General features: G+C 39.3%; 1 protein-coding gene across 1 annotated transcript; it reads left to right on the top strand.

Annotated features, from left to right (window-relative positions):
* The first annotated feature begins 11,581 nt into the window (after positions 1–11,581).
* On the top strand, positions 11,582–22,880 carry arpc2 (actin related protein 2/3 complex, subunit 2). The gene is made up of 10 exons (XM_084921959.1): positions 11,582–11,809; positions 13,543–13,577; positions 14,356–14,468; positions 19,106–19,151; positions 19,265–19,451; positions 19,610–19,703; positions 20,291–20,417; positions 20,512–20,612; positions 21,407–21,507; positions 22,384–22,880. The coding sequence occupies exons 1-10, from the start codon at positions 11,736–11,738 to the stop codon at positions 22,403–22,405; spliced, it is 900 nt and encodes a 299-aa protein (XP_084778085.1). The 5' UTR covers positions 11,582–11,735; the 3' UTR covers positions 22,406–22,880.
* Positions 22,881–24,727: the final 1,847 nt, after the last annotated feature.

The raw sequence follows: 24,727 nt of genomic DNA, 5'->3' as shown, positions 1-24,727 counted from the left end.
GGCTGTAGATGGAAAACAGAATGATATTAGTGCACTACCAACACTATGCAAAAACAGGAAGTGTATGGACATAAGTAAATTTTTTTTGACTTGTAAAAATGGTATAATTTGTGGTTGCAAAAGTTGCCTTTCGTAGCTTTAAATCAAACTTGTGCTGAACTAAACAGCTACCACTGTGACAGTTTAAAGAACATCTTTAATAAATTATAACCTCCAGAGAAGTGCCTGACCTGATCTGATTAACTCATTTTATTTTTTCACATATTATATATATTTTATTCTCTATATGTGGTATTTATTTATTATAAATTGCTTTCAGTACTCCAATTTTGTTGTACTATTGTACATAGCGTGATTGTCCAATGAAAATAAGACTTAAAGTTAAATGAGATGCAGCACAATTAGGAAACACCGATACAGTGACTCAGTAATTAGATTACAGAGAAATATCTGTTTAATATAAGCTACGATTATTGTATCAGCTCCTAAGTGGAAGGCTTAAAATATGTTTCATAGCTTAAAAGTCTTTTGTCATTTTTTCTGGTATGATATTTGGTATATATGATGTAATTTTATATATAAAAAGTCCCAGTTTATCACTTTAATTCTGCCCTTTTATTCGTTTTTTCATGTGTACCCATCTATATAAGAAGAATGTATTAAATCAGACACTCACCTCTAAAGATGACAAAGGCTGGGCACCCAAATGAGTCTGATGTTCAAGAGCAACTCTTTAAACATGATACAATTTGGGGATTTTGCACAGCACTGACCCAATGTCCTGTCTCCTCCCCCCCCAGCTTGTGTCATCACATGTTTTTGAAATGTCTTTAAATGAAGACGTTGCGACATATTCTTAGAGCACAGATGCAAATATAAAATGAATTCTCCAGTTTGTGTCACAGTGATTGCTCACGGTGACAGTTTACAGCAGCAACAACTCTCTTCAGGTAATTATTAACATCTGTGACTTTTCACATTCTTTGTACCAGAGGGGAACTGCGGTCTGAAAATATGGTGAACTGGTTAAAAAAAACCACACATGAGACAGGCTGGTATTTCATGAATTTATTTGTGTTCATTTAATCACAAGGTATCAGGCATAAGTGAAGCTCACCTGTTTGGTCGTTAAGCTATATGAAAAACAGGAATAAACTGCTAACCTATAATCCCATTATAATGTAAATGTATTAATCAGTTAAATATATTAAAGAAGCTCTAATTAGCAAACTATGACACTCAGATTATTAAGAACACCTGTTCAACTGCTCATTAACATGGGTAAAGCAAATATCAGATCAGCCAATCAGAGGTTACCGAATAAGTGAACACAGAGAAAATATTCAGTGAGCGTCAGTTCTCTGAGCGAAGACGAATTGTTTTTTGCCAAAGCTCAGAAGAGAGCAGGCAGGTTGCTTTGAGGAAGGCGACTTAAACCACCACTCGTTCCAAACAAGGAATGCAGAAGAGCATCTCCGAACACACGACACATCGAACCTTGAGCAGCAGAAGATCACAACGCACCACTAACGATGGCTAACAACTCAGAATTGAGACTATATTTAGTATGGGCTCATCAAAATTTGGCGATTGCTTGGTCGATCTTAATTTCTCCTGCGACATTCAGATGATCAGGTCAGCATTTGGTGTAAACAACATCTTGACTTGTATCAATGGTTTAAGCTGCTGGTGGTGTAATAGTGTTCGCGATATTTTCTTGGCACATTTTGAGGCCCTTAGTTCAAGCTGAGGATCATTTAAATCTTGGTCTTAATTAAGTATTGCTGCTGACCATTTCCTTCTCTTTATGACCACACTGTACACATCATCTGATGGATAACACACCACATGAAAAAGCTCAAATCATCTCAAACTGATTTCTTGAACATGACAGTGAGTTCACTCAGACGGCCTCCACAGTCACCAGATGTCAGTCCAACAAAGCACATTTGGGATGTGGTGGAACAGGAGAGTCACATCATGGACAAATCTGCAGCAGCTGTGTCTGTCACAATGATATGAACCAAAATCTCTGAGGAATATTTCCAGCAGCTCGCTGAACCATGAAGAAATGAGTAGTAAGGTGTACCTAATAAGTGGTTGGTGAGTGCATATTAAAGCAGTTCAGTAGATCATAAGATTGTCTGTTAAAACAACAGAATAAAAGCAGAAGAATGAAATAAATATAAGATGATCCAACTAAATGTTGTTCAAAGGGTGATGATTGAGAGCAGTTTACTTCTGTCACATTAAACTTTTTTCCATTTTGTGTTTTGTTGTGTGTCGTTTACTGGTTTTTGTCTCACGCTAGTTTCTTCTTCTTTTTTTCTTCTTCTCTGGATCCCAATCATCCGTCACCCAAATACAAAGTGTTACAGGAAAACTTTATTTTGAAAATTGATGGGGCTTTTTTCCATTTCCACATTGCTGAAGAAAAAAAATCCCACCGTGCTCATTTCCTCCATTTTTAATGCCATTGTATCTGTGAAGAAAAAGAAAAAAGACACGCATGCTCAATCAGACACTCACATTTTGTAAACTTGCTGATAATTATCAAAGAAAGATTTTTTTTCCTTTCTGTCCTTAAAAAATCTTTATGTCACACTAATACTGACTACAGGAATTCATTGGGTAATTAACTATAAGGTGTTTCACAAATCAGTGGGTTAGGATATCAGCTGTGTCACTTTCTGGAAATGAAACACTGACATGTTATTTCAAAAGTCCTGTTTTCCTTTCACTCATTTCTCACACTGTGGCTGCTGTTAGGTAATGGTAGTTAACAGGTGGGCTACATGTTTATGCATATGCATCGCTATTTCAGCTATTTTCACGAGAATTTCTAGGCCGAGCACTGTTATACATGTCGTGTCAAACACCAATGAGTACGAAGAGGAAAAATGAAACTCATACATCTAATGATAGGGGACCAAAGTGCCTCCATGACAGCCCGTCATGCTCATGTATATATAAAAAACATGGGTCCTCTACCTCTTCTTCGGCTCCATGAATCATTTCAGGCTTTCAGAGGGAAAGCACACAATAATCAGCCGGTAGGCTTCATCTGTTTGAGAACATAAGCTCAACTGTCCCCTAATGGCCTGTTTTTAATTTAATGTTAGTTTGGCAAACAAATTTTAGGTCAACAGTGTGTGTGTGTGTGTGTGTGTGTGTGTGTGTGCGTGTGTGAGTGTGTGTGCGCGCACGTGTGTGTGTGTGTGCGTGTGTGTGTGTGTGTGTGTGCGTGTGCGTGTGTGCGTGTGTCACACCTGGAGTTCAACTGATCAAGTGTTTGCAGTGTTACGGTTAAATAACTACAAAGACATCAGGGTAAAAGGAGATGCTTTTGTAGTTTAGTTTCAGTTTAGATTCTTCTGCTTTCTTTAGCTTGTGATCAAAAAAAAAATCAGTAAAAATTAACTGAATTCCTCTGCTAAAAACACATATTTCATGTATCTATAATATTATACTTACAGACAGTCAAACATAGTAACAATGATATTTGAAAATGTCCAACTAGACTTGAGTGAGCCCTGTAAGTTTGCATTTAGCATGTTTGTTGTGCCAACTGCTCGCACCTGTACAGTTCAAACTTTGCAATTTGCATTGCTTTTCATAAAAATGGTAAATGGCCTGTATTTGTATAGAGCTTTTACTAGTCCCTAAGGACCCCAAAGCGCTTTACACAACCAGTCATCCACCCATTCACACACACATTAAAAGACGTAAACATCAATGTGAAATTTGACACACAGCTCTGACTTCTTGGGAACTCAGGTTCCCAGGAAGACTTCGGTGTTTTTGTCAAATGCCTGACTGACACCTCGGTTCTTTTTTGTCTTTTTCCAGCGAAGTCAGATTTTCTTTTCGGCAGACTGCCACCAACATCCCTTCAAGTGCTAATGCCAGCGGCTACAGACAATAGATTTAAGTACCTCTCCTTAATGAGTTTGTTTCTAAATTAGCACAGGGAAAAATTTAGAATGTAAAATGTGAATGTCTGGATTGGGAGGGGGTTGTTGATATGTTTTATGTTTTTTATACTTCCCTGCAGATTGCTTTCACTTTGAATCATCAGTTTGTTTTCACCTTCCTGACAGTCAGTTTTGTTCTGCATTATAATTTTTTTTATTTATTTTTTATGCTCTATGATATGATATTATCATTATCATATCAAAAACTAAGATAAATGATTGATTGAAAACTGAAAAAAGAAATGTTCATGAATCTCAAAAATACCATAAGAGTATAAGAGTGCGAGCTGCACTTTATTTTATATTGTGTATGTTGTATAGTGTATGTTTAATTGATTGTGCTGTTTGTAATGCTGAATTAGTGTGATATTATATGCTCCTTTATTTAATGAGTCCAGCTAAAAAAATGTTTTTATTTATTCCTTTTTATTAAAAAAAAAAAACGTTATAGTTTTATGATGTTTTAATTACAGCGTGATGACATCGGCTTGTTATGGCATTGTGACATTGTAGTAAAAGACGCGTCGTAGCGACGTTATAGCGATGTATTACAATTAAAAAGTGTGCTGTAGAGCTCTCTGTATGCCCTTTCCTGTGATGAATTAATCAAATGGTAAATTGCCTGTATAGCGCTTTTACTAGTCCCACCTAGGGACCCCAAGGCGCTTTACACACCCAGTCATCTACACACACATTCATACACTGGTGGAGGCAGCTACAGTTGTAGCCACAGCTGCCCTGGGGCAGACTAACAGAAGCGAGGCTGCCATATCGCGCCATCGGCCCCTCTGACCACCACCAGTAGATGGCGTCCTGCCCAAGGACACAACGACCGATAACCTTCTGATTACAAGGCGAACGCCCAACTCTTGAGCCACGGTCGCCCCAATATGGTTTATTGAACAAATTTTTCAAGGTCAACTTTGACCTTCAATGTCAAGGTTAAATTTAGTACATTCTTATGATGTTTGAAGATTATGCATAAAATATTTTGCATAAAAGTTTCAATTTAGAGTGAACTTTTTTTTTTTTTTTTTTTTTACCAACTTTTACATTTGGTCTGACCTTGAACTTGATTTTGACATTGACTCAATTTTCACCAAAATTAAATTAGCTGTTGCTGTTATAGGTATCTGTCACCACACAAAATGTGAAAATAATATTTTTGAAACCTGTGGACACTAGACTGCAAACAAATGGAACCAACTGCATTCCCCTGCCTTCAGGGGGATATAACGATATATAACAATATAACTGCAACCATCTTCTGTCCCTTGCTTACTCCTTTTCTAGTATCTTAAAAAAAATGAAAGTGTGCAGCAGTTCATGCAATTAATTCATTGTTTGTTTGTTTTTTAAATGAAGAAAAACGAGGCCCACGTGGAGTTAATTTGTGTACGGTTTGTGAGGAGCCGTTTGTGTCTGTTTCCCAAGTTCTGCCTTAACTTGACCTAATGCCAAAAACAGCCAATCAACCAAACAAGCAAAGTTATACTTTTTTTTAAAATATAAAAACAGATATTTATTTATTAAAACATCTTTTCCCCTCTAAGATGGTTTCTGTCGTGCAAGTTAATGGAAAAATAGTCCTTAACTTCAGATAAGGAATGAATTTCCTTCTATTTTTAGGAGCCATCCATTCTCTGTTCATACCTGATTTTCAACTGTAGCCAACGAACGCAGTTTCAGTTTTACTGTCTTTGAGGAACCTGTGTGGAATTTTGTTTACCGTGTCAGAAGCATTTTTACAAGTAGACAAGTGATATATTGAGCTTTGTGAAAGATCATGTGAAAGAAACAGCCTGATTCCAGCATACAAAACAACTGAAGGGGGTGTGTCTCATCTGGGTGATTCAGGGATACCATTCATCTCTATGTGCATATATGTGTTAACCCTGATGTAACAGAGGGTTATCTTACAGACACAACAGCAGTTTTTTGCTTTTGCGTATTTGTTTTTGTGTGAAAATGTCTGTACAAACCGGGGAAATTGGTGGTATTTCAGACAACAAAACACTGAATGCACCTTGGAAAGGATATGTTTGAAACACCACAATGACAACAGATTGTTCTTCCTCTTATTTTTTATTTCAGAGACTATTTCTTCTTTTTAGTTATTGTAGTTTCTTTCATAGACAAAGCAAATTCACTTCTGTTCATCTCTTTTTGTGTACCCGGGTATCCTCTGAAGTCGGGTATGTCCTGTGTTTTCATATGGGGGACCTTACAGTGACTTTCTTTGCATTTTGTGCTCAGTAAACTCTTTCATACTTTGTGTTTTCCTTAAACGAGGACATCTTTTAAATACCAATTTTTATACTTACTTTTTAAAAAAATACATACTAAAAGAAAATTCCACCTCATCTCAAATTGGAGATTTTAAAAGTGAGCTAATGTGTCAGGAAGTTAAACACTTTAAATTGACTTTGACTCAATTCAGCAAAGTCTGTTTTTTAATAATAGATGAATAGATGCAGTTTTCCTATGTGGAAAAAGTCTGAAGGTACTATTGCAACCTTTATCTGAAACATGTTCTTCTGGGGTGTTTTTCATAACTGTTCACCAATCTCTAAAATTCCCTCCATGAGGTTTTGTGAAATATTACTTTAGATGTTATGAGGTTTTCTTGCATGCACAGCTCGTTTTATATCTTTATATCCGTCCACTCAATGTCAAAGAGACTCAAATGTCAAAGAGACTCACGTCACCACCTTCAGTTCTATTTAATCACAACATGCCGTGGGTTGCTAGGGTCCTTCTCCATAATACTGCAGAGTGGTTATCTTTACAGCTTTGAATTTGCCATTGTTGTGGGCTACATTCTCACCCCCGTGCTTCACAGCTGACATGGGTTTCTTCAGAAAGCTGCCTGGGGTTTGTGCCAAATATTTCTACAGTTACTGTGGCCGGGCAAACCGCTCTTATCTCTGCATGCCCGACTTTTTTGCTTTTATCTTCTTTAGAAAAGTAACTAATACTCTTCCACCTGTAATTAAGTTTCAGTAAAAGATATAGTTTCAATAATTTTGATTTTTTTTTGATTGCTGGCCAGACTCAGAGGTGTCAATAACCACGACACCACACATGTGAACAGCAAAGAAACCATCACACCTCAGATGTCTGATTTCTAAAACCTCTAATTCTAATGTTATAGATTTTAAAGTGTGATAACTTCCCTTTTCCATGTAAATTATCTGTTTTTCATGTAATCAAATCACCCAAGCTTTTCTATTGTCAGTATCAGTAGTTTAAGAATATAATACTGAAAAACTATTAAACAGACACTGTTTTCAAAATGATTTTGCCTTTTCTAACATGTAAAGAAGGAGGCCATCATTTCTTGTCTAACTATAACTTGGATCACTGCTTGATTTATGTGTCTGTTACATAATGATGATGCACACGTTTGCCCCAAGATGGGACTGCTCATTCCGCAAAGAGAAAGCGAATTGTGCAAAAAATGAGGAAGAAAAATGCACAAAAGGCACATCGTTAATGCAAAGATCAGATCGTTGCTAATGCAAATTCAGCAGCGCCTTGTTTCCTCAGTGGCACACTGAAAATAACACCTGGCACGCTCGCTATTTTTTTAATCAATCCTATCAGTTTCTGTTCAGGAGAACTTGCGCAGCCAAACAAGTTATTCAGAAAGTCACAAGAGCAACATGCAGGGTCACGAAAGGTTTGTCTCCACAATGTTATGCACTTTTATAATAAACTGGCAACATTCTATCACAATATAAAACCTTATAGAAAACACAAGAAACCTAACTGAAGTTTTATATGTAAAATTAATCATATGAGCAACAATAAAATATAAAAAAATGACAATGAAAATTTGAAAGTGAAGGTAGTTTTTTTGTTTGTTTGTTTTTACATTTGCCTTTTTTTTCTTCAATAATTTGTGTACTTATGTAAAGGTTTAACTATAGGTAACTATTACATATATGTTTTTATTTTATTTATTAGCACATATTTAAAGCCTAAGTTATGACTGATTAGTTCTCTTCAGAAACTTTACTATTTTTTAAGTTACAGGTGTTTAATCATCTTAAAATGTATTAACACTGTATAAAAAAATGTAAAAAGATGTGAACATAAATAGGTAAATGGTTAGAAAATACATGATTTTTACAGTTTCATCAATCTGTAAAAACACAAATATGGTTTAAATACGTTTTACTGTAAAATCATGCATTTCATTGCATTTTTATGGATTTTCTCATCAATGTAGTAATATCCAGTCTCAACATCTTTCATTGTAAAATATCTCCCAAATTATGGTTTGTCTTATGAAATGTATAATAGTGTAAACCCCACTGAAAATAACTCCATAAGATATCTCACTATTTGATGAAAGATTTGTCTGGTAATTAAGTGGCTCCGTGATTAATACAAGTTCAGTAATAATATATGTAAATTAACACATTAAGCCCCGGCTCAAGAGGATGGGACTGGTAGGAGTAGGTATTTGTGGAAAAGCTCTAAAATTCCTGTGGAGACTGTGTCAGGAGGGAGAGCCGGGATAAAAATCTGTGCCAATCAAAAATGCTGCCTGTCTGCAGTGTTTGTAGAGTGCTTGCAAATAAGGGGGGAGATAAAAGGGAAGCCAATATAAACTTAAATTTGGTCATAAAACCCTGAATACTGTATAATTATATGCTTAGTCAGAGGGAGTCATTATCTGCTTCTAAATACCAGGTTTCCTGTTTTGCTTCTTTTCATCTTTACATGGTTCTTTCTTATTAATTGTATTGTTCTATTGTATTGCTCTAAAGATGTCAGGCTTGGCAGCTACTGACGGTTAGTTTACAATATCTTTTAATTACAGCAACACCAACAGTTTGCTTTACGACTGGTTACGCAGGTTTGTGCTGGAGAGTACATTTTATTTATCAGCAATAATATAAAAATAACCACACATCAAGTGTTTGGGTTGTTTTTGTTTGTTTTGGGGGGCTTTGATCACCCAACCTAAACACATTTGATTATTACATTCAAACTTTAGAATGAATTGTACATAGTTACATCTTTAACCAAGAAAAGCAGCACTGTACTCACCAAGTGCCTTACATGGAGGTCAGACTGAAGAGTCCAGTTTCCTTGTAATCCCGTTGAGTGTGATCTCTAACAATGAGAGCAAAAGTCCTCTGTGAGGAAATTTAACAAAAAATCCAAAATGAAAAATGAAAATGCTTTGACTTGACCAAACCAGTTGGTCTGGGGGAAGTGGGTACCAGCAGCATCATGGTGACAGACACCAGATCACTGACAAGACCCTGACAAGAAATACCGAATACCGTTCATGCTGCCAGTTAAACAGAAAATGTCTAACAGCATAAACAACAACAGCAGGGGTTGCATAAATGTTCAGGAATTTAGACTGTTTTGCCAATAACAGTGTCTGTATGAGCGATTAACATTATTGGGGAAGTTAACTTGGTAATCCCGCCAGGTACAAGGTGTTATAAGATATTTAATGTATTTTTAATGTATTTATAATAACATTGTTAACATATGAGCTTTATTACAGTACTAAAATGTTTTCCTCTCTTATACCGATGATAGATTTAATAATGTTGATTTACATAAAAGTCTAACTAAATGAAAGCCCTGATTTGGATAAACAGTTGAGAATATTGATGACCTGCTGATTTATAATCTCCAAACAGAGGATTCATGCTCATATCAAAACTTTTAGCACATCAAAAACATGTAACACATATTTGTGTTTTGGCATTATTTTTGGGAACCATCTTTTTCTTGGACCCAGAGTTTCTCAAAAACGTTTAAAGTGGTTTTGACCAATAGTTCGTCAGGCATTCTGAACACCTTTCAAGGTTTTGCTTTGAGCATTGGCTTTTTTTCACTCATTTCTTGTCAATAATTGTACCTGATCATTTCCAGAGCAAAGCTTTCTGTTTGTTTGCAGAGAGGTGGTTGCCAAATAGCTATTTGCCAAAGACTTGACTTGGCATCTCTACATGATGCGCAGTGTGTCCTTATGAAATTTGAGGAAACTGGGCAGGCGGAAGACAAAAGAAAAAAATCTATCTATAGCAGATGAACAGAATCTGAAAGTCATGTCCTTAAAAAACATGAAAATATCTTGCAAAGACCTGATACAGGAGCCAAGAGATGCATGTGGACCTTCAGTTGATCCATCTACTGTTCATGGAAGCATCATCAGAAATGGTCTCAGTGGAAGGGTGACTGTCAAGAACCAATTCTTAAGGAAAGGAAAGAGAAGGCTGAGGTGTGCCAAATTACATGAGAGTTATTGACAATAAGTCGCAACAGGTCTGATGGACTGAGATTCTACAACCATCAGTTAAACACGAGTCTCTGTCATAAAACAAAAGGCAGCCAACACCCAAAACAGAGCTTTAAATGTCCCCCAAGAAGCCTGGAAAACTATTCCTGCAGACTACTTAAAGAAATAATAAGAAGGCTTGGTGAAGAGAACTCAGGCTGTGATGGAGAATAAAGATGATCACACCAATTTAACGATTTCTTGTTATTATTAGTATCATTGCAGAGTTATACTTATATTTCTACAAGCTTTGTTTTTACATTACATACCGCATTTCTATTTATGTATTTATCTATGTGTGCATGTTTAAAAAAAAGGACTGCTGCACATGCTGCACATTTGCCTAACAAAATTTAAAGAAATGAGGGGTGGCGCAAGACGTGCAATACTGCATGTTTCATTTGTAGTTAGATGGAGAAGTCACAGCTACTCTAAACCAGAAAACAATGGCTCACTTTGTTTTCAGACTTTTTAAGAAACCACACCTTTTTTTCCTTTTCCAACTAAGCTTGTAAATGGTTATCAGACTGGTCATGTAACATAATGTGTGTGTGTGTGTTTTGAGAAACATTATTCATATTCAACTTAGAAGCATTATTGCCTTGCTGAGTATAGGGCCTTTTCTAAGTAATTTGTGTGCTTTCCCCACACTCAATTCTCTTAATCTCAGGTTACTTAATTTTCACATCAGGTTTCCCTATTTAAATAAGTCTTTAGAGTAATGTAGTCTATTTGTTTTCTTTTCTTTTTTCGTCTTCTTTTAGCTGATTCCTTTAGAGGTCGCCGCAGTGGATCATCTGCCTCATCTCACCCTATCCCAGCATCCTCCCCTGTCCTCCTCAACAACATCCATGAACCATCTATATGGTTTCCTCTTCTCCTTCTGCCTGCCAGCTCATATTCATTTTGCGTTGTCCAATATATCCACTATCCTCCTCTGCACACATCCAAACCAGCTCAGTCTTGCCTAACTTTGTCTCCAAACTATATCTGTCTTTTTGTAAATTACACCTTCAAACCATGCACCACAGCAGGTCTCACTACCATCATGAAAACCTTCCTTTTCTCTCTTACTGTTCTTAATAAATAAATAGCCTTTTTTAAATAACAAGTATGAACAAGTATTTCCTGATTAGTGCAGTTGTGTGGCCCTAAAATTGTGATTGATGTACCATTTACACTTATTAAGTCGCGGACACCTGTTTCTTTCTTATGAACCCGCCGCAGTACTGTCATTACGAATTTATTACAGGCATTATTTTAGACGCCCCAGTCTTATTTGGGCCCTGCGAGTAAAATACGCGGAAGTTGCGGGCGGAAGTAGCCTCGACGGAAGCGGTCGGGTCTGTCAGGGCAGGAAAAATTTGCAGAATTTGACACAAAGAGGTGAACCCCACCAAACAACACCGCTTATCCCCCCTTTTTCCTCGACACCGGCGTCCGCTGCGATGATCCTGTTAGAAATTAATAACCGCATTATCGAGGAGACGCTGACGCTCAAGTTCGACGGCGCATCCAACGGGTGAGAAATCATCGCTACACCTGGCTAGCACCGCTAGCTTCCCCTTTAGCTTTTTACAGAAGATGATGGCTTCATTTAAAGAAACGGGGGAGATCGGGTACAGCAGGTTCAACAAAGTTAAGCTATGTGGTGTTAAAGAGTATTGATTTTTTTTAAAGTGCCGAAATACACATAGAGTTAGCTTGTTGCTCTGCCTCGACGAGCCGGGGTGTGTCTGCACGGGCGGTGTTGTGCCAAAAATTGTAACCCCATTGAATTTTATCTCCCCTGGCGGTTCTCCCACATACCTTGGAGATAAAACAACAAAGCACACAATAGATACTTAGGTTATATTTACACTGCGCTGCCAATAAATACTTAGCAAATATTTTTAAAAGGTTACATAGCCTTAAGGGAGCTAGCGGGAATAAAGCTAATTTATAAGCTTTTTTTAAAAAATGATTAAGCTATTCCACACTGGTTGATAACATCATATGCAAAATCACAAACCGCCTATAAAAACTCTTTTTATAAATATAGAATATATTTTTATATGAAGTGAGGACTTTATTTCTTTTTCTTTTTTTCGGACACAACAGGTTTGTCAAGGCAAACTATCTGCTCATTTCCGGTGTCACTCCACCACGGCAGATCAGATTATATGCCCGCGGTGTTTTCACTTAATAAAGACCATTTATTTGCCTTCCGCGGCAGTACATAAAGCTTTTAGTGGCTAAATGATAGCCAACCATCGCCCATCTCTCTCGCTTTTTCTCCTGCTTCCGCATTCCTGTAGTCAGGCTGAGTCAAGTCTGCTCTGTGCACAGCCAGCTGCTGCAGCTGCAGCTCCTCAGAGCATGAGCGTGTGGACAAGTCGCTGCAGCATCCACCTTTACACTGTTGATTTGCTACTGTGCATTCCCCAGGCATTGCTTAGATTGTTTTTTTTAAAAAAGCTGTCGTGTCGAGATGATTCATTAAAGCTGTGACTCCATCATGACGTCATTACATAAAACATTTAAATGTTTTGCATTTTAGGAAGCGCACTGCTTCATCTTGCAATTAATTTGTGTCCCAGTCCTTGACTGACAGCGGGAGTAATACCAGTATTGTACAGTACAGCAACTAACAGGTCCTGTTCACATTATAACATAGAAGAAATAATGAGGGTCAGTTCTGATTAACTCCCCATCCATGTATTTCACAAACTGGTAACCAGCTTACCGTGAAGACACCCTTGACTAAGCTACTCTACACGTGCTGTAAAGCTAGAGATACTGTTGAGCTTTTATGGTTTTATCAGAGGAAGTGATTTAGTTTGGTCAGCTGCAACTGCTACTAACAGTTCTTTTTGTTTCTCTTTTTGCAGAATAATGTCTGCAAATTCAACCATGTTATTGCATTTTTTTTTTAAATCACCAAATATCGGTATTAGTATCATTCTTAAAAACCTATATTGGATGGGCTCTAATCATCTTTCATCATACAAATATAATCGTTTTAAGAATCCAGTGGCAGTAATTATAACAAACGGGAAACAAAGCAATAACTAGCCAGCTTGTTTGCAGTGTGTGGCTTTGACTGGTGCGATGACCCTTTTTGTTCCCTTTTTAACCATCAAGTCTACTTAAACCTCCTCACTACCTTCATTGTTTCTTTGTTTGTTTTGATGCTATTTAAGATGGTAAATTGAACTCCAGCTTTGTGGGCTTAACAAACTGGTCTCCTCATGTTGTTTCTTTTCCTCCTCACAGAACCAAACCAGAGGCCGTCGATGTGACGTTTGCAGGTGAGTGTCTCGTGCAGCAGCGTGCTATTTTTGCCCCGTTTGTACTATATTTGAATATCCGTGTTTAGATTTTAACACACAGTTTTGATAACGTGGCTCTCTCAGCCGAGTTGAGTCGTCATCACCAGTGTGCCCTTTTTGCTGTCTGGATAAGGAAGTTCTCCAAATTAAATAAAACCCAATAATATGAGCCAGTGTTGGATGGGTCGCATGACATTTCTTTAAATGACTTTAATGTAGTTCATATTATGGCTTATAGATTTCTGTGTGTGTTGTGTCGTGCAGTATTTTGTGTAACCCGCTGTGAAGAAGGTTGTAATGTAATGTTTGGATTTGATCAGACACAATCACATTTTTGTGCACGCCTATTTCAAAATTTAAAGGGTGGTGCTGATGGTGGTGTTGTCTTCAGTTTCCTATTATGCAGCCAGCTTATTGCACATGTTCCTGTAATCAGTGTTGAATCTGAAAACATGGACTGAGATTACTAACTAAGACATCTCGTCTGTCTAAGTGAGGAATGAAAAGATCGAGGAGTTCATTGGAGTCTTTCCTGATTTGCTCACCATGTCTCCTGTGCCTATTTCAGCTGTGACTGAATGTTTAGCGACTACTAACATGTATTTTACTTATTTCTTATTCATTCCCTTGTCTTGTTCTGTTTTATGTTTGTACAGCACTTTGGTCAACACGAGTTGTTTTTAAATGGGTTTTATAATTCATTTAAAGTTGAGCATTTCTCCCCCGCTGGTATTAACTCTGTGCCTGTGTGCTGCAGACTTCGATGGCGTCTTGTACCACATCTCCAACCCCAATGGGGACAAGACCAAAGTGATGATCAGCATCTCTCTGAAGTTCTACAAGGAGCTGCAGGATCATGGAGCTGACGAGGTAAAACACACACACAAAAGAGAGCGAGAGGCTGGAAAATGTTTCTCAAAACCTGAATACAAAGAATCAGATGATTTCTTTATTTAGCATGTATGACACAGAGGCCTTTGCAGAGTCTTGATTATAGCTGGTTTCACATCCTCTACAACACAAGCACATTCTCGTTATACAGAAAGTGCAATTAAGGATAACCTTAAAAGAGTTATTATTATCACATCTATAGTTTAAATCAGGGACTAAAGCTGCTTTGTATGATTGGTCATCTTATAGCTGTCCTTTCTGCAGCTCCTCAGTTCACCCTTTATCTGAACCCACACACTGTAGGTCCTGTCTCTTTAAGCCACGCTCTCTAAAAGCCCCTTTTTTCTGCTTAGCTGTCCCTCATGTGGATTTTTACAAACAGAACCCACTTCTTATAAACTCTACTTTGGCTGTGGCTATGATGACCATATAAGGCGATCCACGATGATGTCAGCTCGGCACAAGAGTAGGAAAAAGCAGTTGTGAACCGAGGCTTAAGTACAGTCACAGGGGCTTACCTTTCCATTCAGTCGCATTTTTACGGCTATGCTTAATATGAGTCAATTATTGTGATATTGTTTTAATGTGAGTTTAAACTTCTTCTAACATGCTATGGTGTCACAATAAACCAGCCCTGCATGTCGAGCTGCAAACGTGGGTAGAATCTGGTATAAACGTCCACCACACTGCTGGCTACTGTCTGTACCACGCTTCGGTGTCACTTAGAGGCCTGTGTCCTTTTTATGTCTGTGTTGGCATTTGATACACACATGCAGCATTATTCAGTGCTGTGCATTGATTCGTTTATGCTCTGTTATTCGAAGCAGTGAATAGAAGCTGATCAAAGGCAGATTAAGGGAGAAAACTGCACAACCAAGAAAAATATGTGTTTTGGTTTCCTTTTAAAGGGGGTAAATCAGGGTGGTCATGGCACCTGCTGCTTTGTTTTGCATTTTTTTGTGTTGGTGTTTCATCCTTGAGCACACTAAAAATGCCCGAGGTTCATCCAGGCTTGAACATAAAGGACCATTAGTTTTGCTTTGTTCTTCAGCAGAATATATGATTATTTTAATGAAAAGCACTAAAACAAACGTGAGGTTTTGGGTTGGTTTTTTTGTTTGTTTGTTTTTTGTGGCATCTGATTGAAATATGCTTAGCTTTGTTCAGTTTTCTTCTACCAGATCCCTGATTGGTACATGAGTTAATCTGGGACAGTGTGTGCAAGTGTCTTTCATTTCACACTTTGATTTCAGTGATAATAAACCTGAGTGCAAGTGAAACTGTAAAAACAGCCATGGGTTCAGGCAAGGCTGCTACTGAATTTGATTCCTGATGATGGTGAGTCGATCTGAGATATAAAATAAAAGTAGAATGAGGTCATTATTTCCCTCCACACACACAAACCTACACAAGTGCTCTGTTGCCATGTAAGGAAGAAAGCAGCCGCTGAGGCTTTCAGTAGAAACAGGAAGTGTGTGTGTGACTCACCCCAGGCGAGGAAGTGCTGACTGCGAGCAGCAGCCACTGTGTATGAAAGGCTTGGCTGCTGCCCAGCCGCTTCGCCCCTCCTCGTTCCCTAAAGCTGGGAATAGCGGGGTGAATAGTGGCACATTCGTTTTATTCTTCCTGTGACGAGTCAGTTTGGAAAACAGTTTTTGGATGAGCGGCGCAGGTGCTGTGTTTTAAGCCGCTTGCTCATTCTCACACACACTAAAAACAAAATAGGCGCTACACACATTCAGTGTTTGCATGAATTAACACAATGACAGTTTCAGAAAACTGCAGTTTCCTAAAGCTTGGCAGAACGTCAGCTGAGATTTAAAGACACAGTTGATGCTTGTCTGAGATTACTTGTGAGGTGATCCCAGGATTTGGGTGTGATAACAGCAAAGGCACAAGCCCCTTTGAAATAAGCTTCAACTGCTAAATAGTGAAAAGTGATCAGGAAGCTTATCAAGATCATTTAAGGCTTTAAACTCCAACAGTGTCACTTTACTCTGGATTCTGTAAAGCACAGGCTGCAAACGTTTTGTTTTGTCCCAGTCAGTAATCTGGCCGCAGCATTTTGGACTAACATAAACATGCAAGATATGATTGAGCAACTCCAGTATGCAGCGCAAAACAGCAGTCCAGTCTGTGGGTGGAACACAAGGCATGCATAACCACAAAAAAGTTTGGAGCAAACTGCTCTCTTGACTTGGCTGCATTGATTTGTCAAAGATTATCTTAAAGTTCTTAACCTGTGTTTTAATAAAAGGAGTTCAAAAGCCCAGGTTACCCATCAGCCGCTCTGTTAGAGGACCAAACAATGTGAAACTTACCCTTCTTATGGAACAGCTGTTTCATAGGTAAATACACTTGTAAACCATCTACATAGCAGCAAAATCAAATGTTTTGCTGGTATGTCGAGTAATTTGACCTAAAGGGAGCAAGTACAAGGAGGAAAGAAGAGACCCCTGTGAGGAGACTGCGTGACGTTTTTGTGTTGGATTCTTGCCGTTGGTCTGATTTGCATATTGCTCTGTTCATTCCTGAATGACAGGCATCTATTACAGAGGAGCCCCCGACCTTTCATTACCTCCTTGAAACACACACACCTCCTTCTTGTCACAGTACAAGTCTTTCATTGTGCAGCAAGTTTGTGTAGCCACCTCTCTGCTCTGTCGTAAACCACATACTTAAAACGGACCTCTCACGCTCTTATCTCTTATACAGATGAAATTCCGGATGTTCAACAAGTCAGTGTATGTATGAGTAATTCCCAGGAGGTAGAAACTCTATTACAAACATTTGTTTTCTACTCTCAGCTCTGTATGATGTCAGTAAGAGTGGCTATATCACTAATATGATCGTCTCAGGTTCACAGCTGCTGTTCACATCTTTTGTTTGCAAGGGCCGCTCACCTGGAAGAAAATGAGCTCAAACATCTGCAGGATTATTTTGAACTGTGTTGAGTTCAGAATAACAGATGGTCAGTAAAAAAAGCTTGCTGGGCAAGTTTATCGGCCAGCAGCCGATAGGCCAGTAATACGATTTCTACTGATCAACTCACCTATGAAGCAAACTGCCTAAAAGGACCCTCGCTATTGAGCTGGTTTTTCTTGCAATCAGCATTTTAACATCCAAACACCAATCCAAGCGTTGACTCTACGGCAGTAATCATAAAGCTTCAGTGGCCATTTTTCTCCTTTGGATTGAGACACAAACCCAGGCTCCTGTGTCAAAAGCTAGTTTCCTTCTGATACTCGTCTCGAGTCCTGATATCAGTATGTAGATCCGTCCACTGTGGTGAGAAGTATTGGGACACGAGGAAGCTGCCAAACGTACTCTTTCATTTATATTAGAATTCATAAATCTATTAATGAATTTATGTTGTGTTCTTAGATATTAATCTGGTATTATATTGAGGTTTCTCATGTGATGTCATTAGCACATGCCATATTGTATGTGATGGAGCCACCAGTTGTTAGGGAAAAATGTGTGTTCTGCCACTGGTTGGCAGTGATTCTTTAAAGCTGCTTGTTCTCACTGGATCAAAAATGTAGCGATTGCTTTGGTTGCCTGTAGTTTTTGATGTTTGTCTGCAAATATCTGTTAACTGCAGGCCCAGCGGTAGTACAGATTGAAAAGGATGTGGATAAGATGCAGCTTGAATCTAATTAGAAATACAGAACATTGTTTTTTAAAGTAAAAGTTATGCCACAGCACTGCAGCCAACATGTTTCAGAAGGTGCAACTTTTAGTCTGAAAGTTGACCTTTCCCATTTCCTGTTAGCGTCACACTCCTCACAGTATCACTACAGCTCAAAGTCCATCACTTCCCTTTAAATACAGACCGCAGCGGTATGTTAGCTGACAAAAGCAGTCACAAGAAGGTTTTTTGCTACCGGTCAAGAACTGAGCGTTTCTCCCTATTGACAGGCGGTTGGCAAGGCATCATTGACCAGTATGAAGTCCTGCCTGATTGGGTCTTTAAAAGTTATTTTCCCCACCAACTCCCGTCAACTTCCAGAAACCACTTAAAACCAGTTAGGGAATACTATGCGGGTAGTTGCTAGATGGTTGCAGACCAGTCTCTAGGCCTGGGTGACCAGGACCTTATTCACTTGATCCTACATTGTCACCACGGTTGTCAAACGTCCAAAATGATGGACAGGTTCACACCACATGGTTAGAGGCCATGTTTTTGCAAAATCCCAATAAAGTTCTTCTTCTTCTTTTTTTTTTTTGCAAAGCTACCTTAGATATCAAGTCTAAATATATGGAGCTGGAAGAGGTCCTCTTAGATCTCACAGGATTCCCACCACATGTGAAAACTGCTAAGATTTCCAAGAAAATGAAAGATCTGTTTTGAAAGTGGTTAAAAGAAAGCCTCCAAGTTTTAATTATCCTCCAACCTGTGAGAATTTTTCTCCACTGTGCTATTAAAGCCACACCTTTGGAGTCGGGCTCAAAGCTCAATACTCTTCAATTAGCAGAGTAATTATTCAGTGTTTTTTTTTTTTTTAGGCCCATTGAGTAATCTGTCTTTTGCTGTTGTGCTACATTTGTTCTGTGCAGTGCAGCTCCACAATACGGAGGTGTGTTACAAATAAAGTTCATATTTTTAATTCCAGTTGCTCAAGAGGGTCTATGGGAACTTCCTGGTTTCACCAGAGGCGGGTAAGGTCTTTTTGAGCTCTTTTTTTCTGAAAGTTTCAGAAATCAGCTGAGCCTTGATGCTATCTTTTTTCCTCGACTGTAAAAATAAAAGCTCTACATGTATTATATTACAGGCTACAACGTGTCCCTCCTCTACGACCTGGACGTTCTACCAGCCAACAAAGATGAGGTTGTCCACCAGGCCGGCATGCTCAAGAGGAACTGCTTTGCCTCAGTGTTTGAGAAATATTTCAAGTTCCAGGAGGAAGGCAAAGAGGGCGAGAAGAGGGCCGTGGTCCACTACAGAGAGGACGAGTCCATGTGAGTGTGTCATAAGAAACATTTAGAAAAGCAAAAGTTAAAGATATTTGTTAGTCATTTCAGCACAGGTCTTAAAGTATATCAAAAATAAATTGATGTATTTCGGACCTCGTTCCTGTCATTTCTCTGGAAGCCAACATAACTTGTGGTCGCTGCAGGTATTTGGAGGCCAAGAAAGACAGAGTGACGGTGGTGTTCAGCACAGTGTTCAAAGACGACGACGACGTCATCATCGGCAAAGTCTTCATGCAGGTGTGTGTGAGGCCACATTTACTGATTTTCTACTGTCTTTGCTTAGCTCTTTTTCCATTAGTACCTACTCGGATCGACTCGCCACGACTCGACTTGGATGGACGTCGAGGGAAGAATATACGTGCTTCTCGGCCTGATCGGTCTGTGGCTATTTATCAGACTTGAGGGAACACTGCGTTATTTTTTTTTTTTATACCCATTTCCTCTGTTGCTGAGTTTCAAAAAAGGCGGTTTTAATTTTGACCAGCCAATCAGTGGCATGAGGTCTGATGATGATACATTTTAGTACCTGTTTGGATCGCTTGGAACCTCTGCAGAGCAGATATTTAAAAAGTACCTGGTTCCAAGTGAATGGAAAACCCTGAAAACAGTAGCAAACTGTGCCGAGTCGATCCGAGTAGGTTCTAATGGAAAAGGGGCTTTAATTTGCATTACCGCCTCCTACTGGACCAGAGTGGAGCACTTTCATGTAACATATTCCTGTAACTGCCTGTAAAACTGTATTGCCCTCTCTCTTTTTCTTTTTTCATTTTGATAATTAAAGAAGCTTTAAAAAAGTGCTGCAAACATATTTTTCCTGTGTGTAGGAGTTCAAAGAGGGTCGGAGAGCCAGCCACACAGCTCCCCAGGTGCTCTTCAGCCACAGGGAGCCTCCTCTGGAGCTGAAGGACACAGACGCCGCCGTCGGGGACAACATCGGATACATCACTTTCGGTCGGTGCTTTGTTTTTAGTTTAACAAAGACTTGCATTTGCTGGTCACTTCACAGCTAACGCAGTGGTTTTAATTTGTTGCTTTGTGTTTTCAGTCCTGTTTCCACGTCACACCAATGCCAATGCCAGAGACAACACCATCAACCTCATCCACACCTTCAGGGACTACCTGCACTACCACATAAAGTGCTCCAAGGTGAATTCACCTCAGCCAGTCACTCCTCTACACTTTATGGATTTGTTTACTTGGCAGCGCATCATACACAGAGAAAACTGATAGTAAAAGTTTTCTGGGTTTCAAATAATTTTACAAAACAAAACTTTCTTTGCTTTAATCCTTGATCCAGCCCGATCTTTGTCCCAAGTAATAAATGCTTGTTTTGTTCGTTTCAGTGTTATTTCTGAGCTGTTTGGTTGTGTTTGAAGGGCCCTGACAGGTGAACTCAAGTCAGTAAACACACCTGCCAAAACTGAAAGCTAAAAACCACAAACAAGTCCTCCACCGCGATAGTGCGGTTTTTCTCTCTTTTTCTTTCTCTACAATACAAAGTCCCGCTGTCGGTGAGATCTCGTCTGACTACCCCCAAGAGGGCGTTTGTGTAGATGCGACGACCCACGAAACAAGACTTGCTCGAACGTCGTCCTCTTCCTGTAACCCCTAATCAGTGCCATGTTTTGTATGACTGACATTTCAGAGATGTGGATGTTGGTTGTCTTTGTCTCAGACAGTGAGCTGATGAGGCAGATGTATTTATAGGCTTAAATGTTAGAAATACGATGATGTAAACTTAGAAAACAAACAACCGCTGGTTTTTTTTGAGCATGAGAAGTTTCGCTCGAGCCATTAGCACAGAGCAAAGCATGCATCCCCCCCCCCCCCTCCGCCCTGCAGCCTTGCGACCAGGGGAAATGTGCCAACACTGGAGACTAAACACTTAACATCATAAGGTTGCGATTGGCATTGAATCACATGTCCCGTCTCTTCCGCAGGCCTACATTCACACACGTATGAGAGCCAAGACGTCAGACTTCCTCAAGGTGCTGAACCGCGCTCGACCCGACGCAGAGAAGAAGGAGATGAAGACCATCTCGTAAGTAGCCTCTGCTCTCCTCCCTGTTTCTGTCAAACTGAGTTCAACTGATTATATTTGACTTAACACAACCTTACCCGCACTTTAAGGCTTCATCTTCAGCTTTAACGCATTTCAGATCTTGCACAAGGATGTGTTCGGGAATCAGAAGCATCTTTGTTCGTGATAACTTATAAAAAAGGCAAAACAAGAGGCGGATTCAGGCTGGGGATACTATCTCAGCACTCCTGTTTTTACAAGATAATAGTGCCTTTTTCAGCTTTCAGTCTGTGTGTTTTTGAGGTGTGCAGCATGTTTGCCTGCATAGTTTTCTACTGTTTGAAAGGTGCGCATACATACAGCGTGAGCTCAGAGAGGCTTTGTACCGAGGCTAATGTGTAACCGAAATAGGAGCGATCGGATTGGAAGACTGGACGAGTGCCACTCGCGGCTTCGGCAGTTAGTTGATAAACATTTCTGTTGACGACTGACGGGAAAAAAATGTTGATGTAAACACAAAACTGAAATCCAAGTGTCAGTCACCTTTAATGTCACGCAATGACACAAAAGCATGCGACAGATTCCCTTATATGATTGGCTGATTAGATGTGATGATAGTGTTACTTGTGTAGCACTATCGTTTTTGATGTTCAGGTATGCACAAAGATGAATGGAATCTTTCAGTAGCTCTCAGATGGCCTGCCAAAACACGATACAAACAGGAAATGCACGAACAACAACCTGTGAATATTTCCTTTTTTTAATTGCTGAGGATTACAACGTGCAGTCCTTTTCGTTGAACTGTTTTTTTTAACTTGACTCCGTTTCTTTATGTGACCTGTGACCGATGTTCATGTTCTCATCTGACAAAAAACTGTTTTGTCTTTACGTTTTCAGTGGAAAGACCTTCTCCCGCTGAGGCCGACCTAACCTGAAAAAGTACAATCCACCCCCGCCCCCCCACCTCCTGTGGGCATGCCCAGACGCGCCACAATGAGACTTAACGCCACATCGGACCGGACTTCAGGAAGCCTCTAATTCCCCGCCCGCCCTCCCAGCCTCTCATGTCCAGACTTTTGTTTTGTTTTTGTTTGTTTTTTTAATTCTTATTTGGTTGAATAATAATGCTGTCCGTACCTGAGGAAACCCTCACAATAAATGGAAAAAGGGCATTCCTTGCTTTGCATAGTTAAAAAGAAAAGAAGAATTATTAGTCCTATATAAATATATATATGATAAAACTGAAATTTTTGATACGATATCTTTTACTCCATTTGGTACTCTTGCTTGCCCTCACAGTCATGATGGATGATTTCAGTCCCCTCTGTACTTTCATGTCTTCTGTACCGTTGTCATGAAAAAAAGAGAAATAAATCACGCTTTAAAAAAAAGCATCTTTTTGTTCACTTTTTTTCACTTGATAAAATTTTATCAAGTGAACACAGTTGACCGCGGACTTTTGCTTTGAATGTAACTGTTTGCTTACTGTCCTGATAGAGGATAGCCAAGAGTGAAAAAACTGAACTCCTTTTGCAGTGTGTTTGGGGACACACAACTAAAAGGAAGTTTGTTGTGTGGAGCCAGTTGAGGTGGTTCAGGCATCTGACGAGGATGCCTCTTGGGCACCTCCTGGGTGAGGTGTTCCAGGTATGTCCCACCGGGAGGATGTCCCAGGGAAGACTCAGGACACGCCGGAGAGATTGTATCGCTCGGTTGGACTGGGAACGCCTTGGTGTTCCCCTGGATAAGCTGGAGGAGGTGGCCAGGGAGAGGGAGGTCTGGGCTTCTCTGCTTAGGCTGCTGCCCCGCAACCCAGCCCCAGATAAGCAGAAGGAGATTGATGGATGGGTTTGTTGTGTGTTTATTTAGTTGAGGTTCTTCAGTTTTCAAGGATTACCTGGTCCTGGAGAAATCGGGAACAAAGGTGACTAAGGTGACTTTGAATGTGGGATTGTTGTTGGTGAGTATTTTAGAAATTGCTAATCTACTGACATTTTTCCCAGACAACCAACTCTGGAGTTTACAGAGGATGGTCTGAACAACAGAAAATAACACAGTGAGCTGCAAAATGTTCCTGCCAGAGGAGAACAGCCAGACTGCTTTGAGCTGAAATGAAGGCAGCAGTAATTCAAATAACCACTTGTTACAACCAAGGTATGCAGAAAAGCATCTCTGGATGTGGAGAAAATCACAACTAATAGGTGGGCTGCAGCAGAAGACCACACTGGGTTCCACTCCTGTTAGCTAAAAACACGAGTTACACAGGCTCCCCAAAACTGGAGTATGTCTGGTCTGATAAGTCTAGATTTAGTTTCAAACCTTCAAATAGTAGGTTGGTGCAAACAACATTAAAGCATGGGTCCATTCTACCTTGTACCAACAGTTCAAGCTGCTGGGGATGGATAATGGTGCTTGGTACCTTTGCACTTCTGAGCTCTTAGTTCCAACTGAACATCCTTTAAACACCACGACCTACCTGAGAAATATTGTCCATTCTTTATGACCACAGTGTACCCATCTCCTGATCACTGCTTCCATCAGTCAACTCAAACTGCTTTCTTCAACATAATGACTTCACTGTACGGAACAGGAAGTTCACATCATGGACGTGCAGCAGACAAACCGTAAGATGCTGGACCAGAATCTCTGATGATTTTTTCCAGCACCTTGTTCAATCTGTGCCACGAATAACTGAGGATGTTCTGAAGCCACGAAAGGGTTCCAACCCAGTACTTCCAAGGTGTACTTAATAAAGCATATAAATCTCTGCCTTTCATGAAACTTTTGGTTTATTATGATGTTTAAATGCAAACTTAAACATAAATTGTATCAAAGCTCTTGGTAATAAAAAGACTAAATGACTGCTCTTTTACAATATCAGTTTACATGATAGTAAATAAATGAAAACAGATACAGATGCACATATAAGTGAGTTTGTTTGAATTTGTATTCATAACACTGTTTTTGATGAATTTCTTTTAACCATCTATTTTTGTCACATCTGTTTTTACTACTATTTGTTCATCTAATTTCACAGATGAGATAGAGGGATACTTGTTAAGCAAACATTTGATGGCAAATGGCTCTTAAATGTGAATATTTTGCTCTTTTTCTGTCCTACCTTATGGCAAACTGTATAAGCTTTGGTTTGAAGCATTGGTGGACTTTCTAAAAGACATTTGAGGATGTTTCTTGTTGCTAAAGCTATAGTGACTGGGCATATCTAAACATTAAGTAAAGA

Source organism: Perissodus microlepis, chromosome 23 (assembly GCF_051167445.1).
Source record: "Perissodus microlepis isolate ML-2025 ecotype Zambia chromosome 23, ASM5116744v1, whole genome shotgun sequence".
Lineage (NCBI taxonomy): Eukaryota > Metazoa > Chordata > Actinopteri > Cichliformes > Cichlidae > Perissodus > Perissodus microlepis.
This window is presented reverse-complemented; position numbering and strand designations above follow the sequence as displayed.